General features: G+C 34.3%; 1 protein-coding gene across 1 annotated transcript; it reads left to right on the top strand.

Annotated features, from left to right (window-relative positions):
• Window positions 1–1780: 1780 nt before the first annotated feature.
• Window positions 1781–3736, top strand: LOC127096986 (uncharacterized). The gene is made up of 5 exons (XM_051035508.1): window positions 1781–2067; window positions 2467–2509; window positions 2584–2675; window positions 2757–2849; window positions 3545–3736. Exons 1-5 carry the CDS (start codon window positions 1993–1995, stop codon window positions 3590–3592), a joined length of 351 nt encoding a protein of 116 aa, XP_050891465.1. The 5' UTR covers window positions 1781–1992; the 3' UTR covers window positions 3593–3736.
• Window positions 3737–8265: the final 4529 nt, after the last annotated feature.

The following is an 8265-nucleotide window of genomic DNA, read 5'->3' as shown; positions in this document are numbered from 1 at the left end:
TCACATGCCTTTCTACGAAAACATGGTAGTGATATGTCCATATCCCTAACAGTATGGGAAAAGAAGTCAAAAACGGGAATCCACGTTCTCCAAAATAATAGAGGAGGTAAGTGCCCACTTCCCGCGCTTCTGGAAGTGGGTATTACTTTCTTGGAGCCTAAGATCCATGCCCAAGAAATTTCTATAAATACCTCAACCATGAGGTTGAGAGGGATATTCAATTCACCCAAAAAACACTAGTATACAGAGCTTCTCACCATCTCTGCGTGTGCTTGCTATAACACCACAACAACCTTATAAACCTCTGACAACCCTACAACACAAGGCATTGTCCCATGTTGTACATTTAGCAAGTACAAACATACTTTAGAGATCTTCAGACATCCTCATAAGAATGGATGGTTAGGGATCTATTATGGGTGGTTTCTATTCATTGAATACATCGATTCTGATCAACAATCATTCAAACTTTATCTTGCACTAGTGACAGTAGGTCTTGGATCACGAGCTATGTGTTGGTCGCTGTAGTCTGAATGATGTTCAAATTTTGAGCCGTTAGTTGTATTGATGTGGTAGTTGTTGTTCAATCAGTGAGATTGACGCTGCTTATTGATGTTTCATTTATGGAATCCATCGAAAAAGTGGTAAGGATTTTCCTAAATGAAGGGAACCAAATTCTTTTATCTAGTGCGCCATTGGTTCGAATTAGATAGAGAAGATGATCCTGAGGATGATGAGCGAGCAACCAACTCCTTTGGTTTATGAAAGGGTGGTGGTACCTATAAACACTATGACCTATAAGTTAATGAATGAAGAGTAAGTTAAAGGTATTTAGATTAAAATAATGTGTACCTTTCTTGTTCGTTTAAGAGCTCCTTCACAAGGCTTTTAGGATATTGACTTTACGGTTGAGAATCATAATCAATGAACGATTATGCGATTGATGCCTTTGATTTCACCCTTGCCTCATGCTATTCGTTGATGATGTTTCAAGGTGGTCTGGTCCACTATAGTGAGTTGTATGATTTGAAATGAGTTTTTGATGTGATGGTCCATTGTCTATTCTAAAATACTTAATCTGGTCCTTTTTATAATAGATGTTTGGGTCAACAAAAGTTGATGTATTCGGTCTATATATTAAACCAAATATATCAACTTATATTGACTCAAATGTCTTTTCTAAAAATAACCAAAAGTTGTAATATTCTTCGTATATTTGATTTTCATAACAAAATACTATAAAAGTTAGAAGGTGAGAAAATGAGTTGCGCTCGCGCTGTTTAGTCTGCCTTTTTAGCGAGTTGAACCAAGGTTTTTAGCCCGTCCCTTTATTTTTCCCGCCTCGTCCCGCTTTTTGGCATATGCAAGATTAAATGAGACAAACATAATTTTTGTCATTTTAAATCTTTAGAGGTGTGGCAGAACCCTTCGGTCCCGCATCATTCCACCCCTGTTTTTTTGAAGTGTCTAATCTAGATTTCTAATTCCTCATTTTGCTTTGTCCATTCCATCCGATTTATTTTTGGCAGAACGAATTTAAACCAACATGTTTGTTTATTATCCCTAATAAAAATTTAAATATTAATTTTACAAACATGTTTGTTTATTATCCCTAATAAAAAGTTAAGTATTAATTTTACAAAATTGAAACAAGTCGGACCCATTAGAATTGGTTGAATATATATATATATATATATATATATATATATATATATATATATATATATATATATATATATATATATAAAATAGGTATAAAAAAATGTGTTGACAACAGTACATTGAAACAAAATTATAAGAAAAGAAAAAACAATTATTATGTACCAATCTCCAAATTATTTGTTCAGCCATTCAGAATAATTTGTTCACAATTTAGCGTAAGTCCTCTAAACTCAAAAGGGTGGTTTGATTAGAAGTGGCGAGGCGAGGAGGAGCGTAAACCGGCGGTTTGTGGTTGTGAGAAAAGAAGCAGACGAATCGAGAAATAGAAGAATGGTTGAGTCCGTTCAAATAAATGACTTGGAACTCACCTTAAAGCCTTTCTATCGCAGAGCTTCTGAAGCTGAGGTTAATAAATAATACACTCTTGTTTTCTTTTTTTCATTTTCATTCCCGATTCAACCTTTCTTTCTAATGCTGCTACGGAAATCAATTTATGGCATTCTTGCATGCTTTCATTCTCTTTTCCTTACCCTAATTCACATCAATGTTTTCTCGCTTCAACATTTTCAATGTAAATTGCATGAATCAACTAACCCTAGCTTATACTATGAAATTGAATTTGAATAATACAAGAGACTGTGTTCAAAAAATCATGTTTCACACCAAAGATTTTTCATGAGTTTTGTTAAAGCTTTTCTGTATAAGCAAGTTACCGAAGATTTTTTATTAGTTTTGTTGAAGCTTTTTGTACAAGTGAATTACTGAAGGATTTCTTACCAATTCCTTACCACTTTATATTTTTAGGAACGCTTATCTAGACTTGAAGCTGCCATCAATAATAAAAAGGGTACGTGTTTAGTACACAACACAAAGGTTCCTGATATTATGAGCCTAAATTACATTTCTGTTAAATTGTTGTAGATACTGGGAATGAGGAACAGTTGAAAATGGTTAATGATCTTCAGTCAAAGTTAGAAGCTGCAAACGCTGAGTTACTTTTACAAAGACGAGAGGTGTTACTTATTTACAACTTGCATACATCATTTAATTTATTGTAATGGGTTGTATCCTTTTAACAATGATTTGATTTTCAGGCTCAGGTGCTTGCTGCAGAAAACGAAAAACTTCAATACCGTATAATACATCTTCTGCGATCACTCAAGAATGCTGATTTGAAATTAGAGCAAGTTAGTATTGCCTGTTTTTCTTTCAATCCATAAATTATATATTGATTAATTTGTAAAAGCTTAGAGTGCAATTGGAATAAGTGTCTCTGAAAGGCGGATTTATAAATGTTTGGTCATAGAGTAACTTGAATGAAGTTCTGCATATACTCAAATTAGACGAGTGAATTTTTTCGGGTACACTTGTGGTGAAATGTAAGGTTCATCTTAATATTTTGCCTTAAATCCAAAATAGGCATTCTATATTTATATAGAAGAGATTATAAAATTAAGAACATGTAGAAATTTTAGAGATGAATCATGGTATAATGAACGGCTTTACCAAAAGGGCCCTGCAAATAAAGTTAATTTTATGACGATTGATACAAAATGCTGCCACATCTTTTTAAAGTGTAGTTAAACGAGGTTTGATGGCTCCTATTCTCATAGCAGAAACTAATACGGTGGCACAAACACAACCACTTTCTCTTCTAAGATTTAACTGTTAACCAAAAGATTTTAAGTTATGCTTCCCCGTATTTGTTTACCAAATTTGAATTTAGGCTAGTTGAATAGTTATCCAGGAAACTTTTTTTTTCTTTCTGAAAATGGTTGGATTTATTGCGCGCTTTATGGGGGAACACACTTTAAAGTTGTGCTGATATATGTGAAAATGTGACTCATGACTAAATTGTTGTTATTTCATTTCTTGACCTCAGGTTAAAGCGCTGGAACAGCTGGAGAGCTTGAAATTGCAAGATTCTTAAAACGATGAACTTAAATAGGCTATTTGTTGTTTGTATTGCTCTCTTTTTGTTTGTCAAATCGAATTCTGTATTTTTGATGATGCTAAATATGTCTGACTTTGCTGGTTTTATAACTTAAGAAATCAGATTTTTGTTTGCCTCTTACATTATTTATAATAGACACTTGATGGGAACAATATATTTAGAGAAGACAATACATAAGTTCATGCAAATTTATAAATGATGGGGTGGGTTAACATGGCACATTTGATTTGTTCAAAATGTTTGTATTTATAGTGATATTACTCTTTTTTCATATGAACTTGTGTCTATATTTTTGAGAAAATCCTAATCTATATATATTGTATTTTATTTTGTCACTATAATACTTAGAGTTTTCATTTGCTAGAACCAGGAGTTTAAGTATTTTTGTGTACTTTGCCTTTCATGTTTAAATCACGCTTGCCTTGCTTCTTTGGTAGTGAAGAGGAGTAATAAAAGGCAAGCTATATGGGACTGGTTATTTTTGTGGAAATCATTAGATGACCTCAATAATGTCGCCGGAAATTTTTGAAAAATGTGTATCAATAATGTCTAACAATAAACAGCAGGAAAAATGATTTATTGATGTTGATTTTGCTGGTTTAGAACATTAACGCCCCGGTAAAGATAGGGAGAATGGATGAAAGTGTATTCCAAAATTTTATGAAATGGCCACCCAAGTTTCACGAAACAAGGCAAACTAGAAGGTGACTACAACCTACATATAAGAGACACATTGGATCTTAATTAAGCGGCCTTTCGCCATCTGTTGGATGAGACACTTTATATGAACCTGTCCTACGATACAAGTGTCCCCAAGAAGATATTATAGAGCCTCACAAAGGGATCATATTTAAATACACAATATTCTAAAATCTTAAACTTTGTCATTACGAATGTGTAAGATCCTAAGATCCCTCATGCTATCTCATCATATGCATTAGCAGTGGAATCACACATTGACATCCTTCTTACCCCTCATTCATTGGATTTGCATTGGGAGAGATCACCAAACACATTTGATTGTATCATACTTTGTATTTTATCATCTTTACTAACCAAGATACCAAAAATATGTCTTTGTATAAACTAACTCTTTTGTAGGTAGGGCATGTGCTCACCTTTGATCTATCAAGCTCACATCTAGGGTTTAAGACCCTCAATGCAAGGAGCTCAATCAAATATTGGTTTACTATGGCTCATATATGAGTCCCCATGATCTTCACATGTTATTTTGATCAAGAATTCATCAAGAGTTTGGAGTTGATTTGCCTTGGAAATCCTAATTCATCTGGATATCTTGTGTAACTTCTTCAACAAGCTTCTTCACCAATTGATCAAATATTTCAAGGGATACTTCAAATTTCATCATCTTATGCATATATGATCTTCCCTGAGTCCCAAAAGTCAAGAGAATTGCAAGTTAGCAAGTTGGTTGATGGTGGTTGACCAGAGGAATTCATCTGATCAAAATTGGGGTTCCCTAGACCCTATCTCATACAATATTTGTCATATGAAAATGATTACAAGAGAAAAGTTACTCTACATGACATTACAAACAACTTTCATGTTGAGTTATAGAGCTAGTTTTGCTTGGAAACTCATTTTTTATAGTGAAAGATTATATGTCATTTTGTCTAAACCCTAATTTGGAGGTCAACTTCCCAAGATCATAACTTGCTCAATTTTTATGAGATGAAATATTTCCAAGTTGCACAATCAAATTCAATATGTCCACTTCTACTTTGATGTTTAGAGTAAGAGCAGATTCAACTTTTATGTGCATGTGATATGAGGTTACATTATAGGTCATTTTGGACTAATGTCATTGAACAAGTGATTTTCTTCAACTTCAAAAATGCATAACTACTCCATATTAAATCCAAATGAGGTCAAATTTGTGACCATTTTGAAGGACTTTGAGAGATCTATAACTTTGATGAAGGAACTTTTCTCATTTGAAGCTCACATAAAAAGTTAGCCAAGATGGAATAAGTGAACATATGGCTTGACACTTAGAATTTTTTTTGACATGTTTGATTTCCCCAACTTCCACCTCAAACTTATTCATGATCCAAGCTTCAAATGAAAAAGTGTTAAACATGAAAGTTGTTCCTCTTGATCTAACCTTTCCAAAAAGTCTAATTTCATCCCACTTGGACAAGATATGAGTGACTTGCGCATGGCTTGAACATTGATGATCATTTGGCATGATTCAACTTGCAACTTCCATACACCAATGCATAACTTTCCAACATGACTTCTCCAATGTTTGTACTCAATTATGGTTCAGAAGAAGTAATTACATGGGTCTGTTACTGTAAGACCCCAATTTTGGCCCTAAGATCCCTCATGCAGTTTCATCATAAGCATTAGCATTGGGATCATACCTTGACATCCTCCTTACCCCTCCTTCATTGGTTTTTTTTGGGAGAAATCATCAAGCACTCTGTGATTGTATCATACTTGTATTTTATCATTTTACTAACCAAAATACCAAAAATATGCCTTTGCATTTGCCTAACTCTTTTGTAGGTAGGGCATGATCTCCATTGATCTATCAAGTTAATATCTAGGGTTTGAGACCCTCATGTCAAAGAGCACAACCATGAATTGATACAAGAATGGTTATGAGCATCATATATGAGTCCCATTGATTACTACATGTTATATTGATCAAGTTTTCTTCAAGAGTTTGAGGGTGATTTGCCTTGGAAACCCTAGTTTGACTAGGTATCTTGAGTAACTTCCCCAACAAGCTATCTCACCAATTGATCAAATTTCCCAAGGGACACTTCAAAATTCATCATCTTATGCATATATGATCCATCATGATCCAAGATAGTTAAGAGAATTGAAGGTTAACAAGTTGGTTGATGGTGGTTGGCCAGATGAATTCATCTGATCAAAACTGGGTCTCCCTAGACCCTATCTCCTACAATTTTAATTATATGAAAATGATCACAAGAGAAAACTTACTCTAAATGACATTCCAAACAACTTTAATGTTGAGACTTAGAGCTAGTTTTGCTTGTAAAATCATTTTCTATGTTGAAACATTATAGGTCATTTTGTCTAAACCCTAATTTGAATGTCAACTTCCCAATGCCATAACTTGCTCAAATTTTTATGAGATGAAAGATTTCCAAGTTTCACAATCAAATTCAAGATGTTTACTTCAACTTTGATGTTTAGAGTGAGAGCTAATTCAACTTTGTTGAGCATGTGATATGAGGCTACATTATAGGTCACTCTTGACCTATACCATTAAACAAGTGATTTTTTCAAACTTCAAAAATACATAACTCTATAATTTAGAATCCAAATGACATGAAATTGGTGACAATTTTGAAGGTCTTTTAAAGAGATACAACTTTGATGAAGACACTTTTCTCATTTGAAGCTCACATAAAAAATTAAGCAAGGTGGAATATTGAGATATATGACTTGACACTTAGAAAAATTTTCAACATGTTGAAATTTCCAAACTTCCACCTCAAAATTCATCATGATAAAAGCTTCTATTGGAAAAGTGTTGAACATGAAAGTTGTTCCTCTTGATCTAACCTCTCCAAAAAGTCCAAGTTCATCCATTTTGGACAAGAATTGCTAGGGCTGCGCATGGCATGAACGTGGTATCATCATTTGGCAAATATCAAACTTCAAATCTTCACACACACTTGCCTTGCAATCCAAGTTGATTTCAGACTCTCTTACACTCATTTGTGGACCTAAAGCAATGATCTCATGAGCATGTACACGCCCATGCACCCATGCATCATCAATTGCCAATTTTGGAAAGTGATTTGGAAGGTGCAAATATCATAAGCTACAACTATAAATAGAGACCTCTAGCATCAGAATTCAACACACATTCGCGCCAACTTTGATCCTAAACCCCTAACCCTTCCATTTGAGAGGATAATCCTGAGAATTTCATCTTGAAATTGAGTTTGAATCTCACTGTTTTGAGATTCAAAACTCCAGGGATCCAAGACCTTTTGTGCATTTCATTCTACTTCTACAAGCATTATGAGTGAGATCAAGCACGAGCCAAGGCAAGAACAGTTGAATCCAAACCTACATTGAAGGTATTTTCCAGAAAATTTCATCTCTTCGATTCTCTCTCAATCTTGCTTAATTCTCTTGATTCTTTGGTTGTTTGAAGTCCTACTAATGTAGGCAAGAAAATTGAGTTACTTAGAGGTCAAATCGAAGCAACTCAGTTGACATACCTCAAAATTCAACTCCTCATATCTTTCTATATGTGAGGAGTTAGTTAAAATTGAGGTGATATTCGTGATCTACACCATTTTTCCTTTCAGATCATGTCCTCATTTTTTTCATTTTTGATGTGGTGACGAATGGACCAGTTCGACCAAGGTCGCATGAGAAGATGACCGACGCTTTGCTCCGGCAATGATGTGGCACTGTCCAGAGCCATTGGATTGATTCAAAATGTTTTAATCAGGGACGTTGCTCGTAATGACCAAGTGTGTGGCGCGCTGACTAGCGTGTACCATGGAACGCGAGTTTCTCACCACTTGATCTGCCACCTCAATTAATGATGCAGATCAAGTGGTCCATGTTTTTTTTGATTTTTTGATTTTAATTTTTATTCCTTTGATTTTTATTAATTCATATTAATTTTA

This window comes from Lathyrus oleraceus, chromosome 6, assembly GCF_024323335.1.
Source record: "Lathyrus oleraceus cultivar Zhongwan6 chromosome 6, CAAS_Psat_ZW6_1.0, whole genome shotgun sequence".
Taxonomy (NCBI): domain Eukaryota; kingdom Viridiplantae; phylum Streptophyta; class Magnoliopsida; order Fabales; family Fabaceae; genus Lathyrus; species Lathyrus oleraceus.
Note: the sequence above shows the minus strand (reverse complement) of the source record. Positions and strands in the feature narration are given on the sequence as shown.

Excerpts from the sequence above, each read along its gene's own strand:
- LOC127096986 (XM_051035508.1), top strand. The coding sequence starts at position 1,993 with ATGGTTGAGTCCGTTCAAATAAATGACTTGGAACTCACCTTAAAGCCT. Across the intron at positions 2,676-2,756 it reads TACTTTTACAAAGACGAGAG|GCTCAGGTGCTTGCTGCAGA; the intron begins GTGTTACTTATT and ends TTTGATTTTCAG. Across the intron at positions 2,850-3,544 it reads CTGATTTGAAATTAGAGCAA|GTTAAAGCGCTGGAACAGCT; the intron begins GTTAGTATTGCC and ends TCTTGACCTCAG.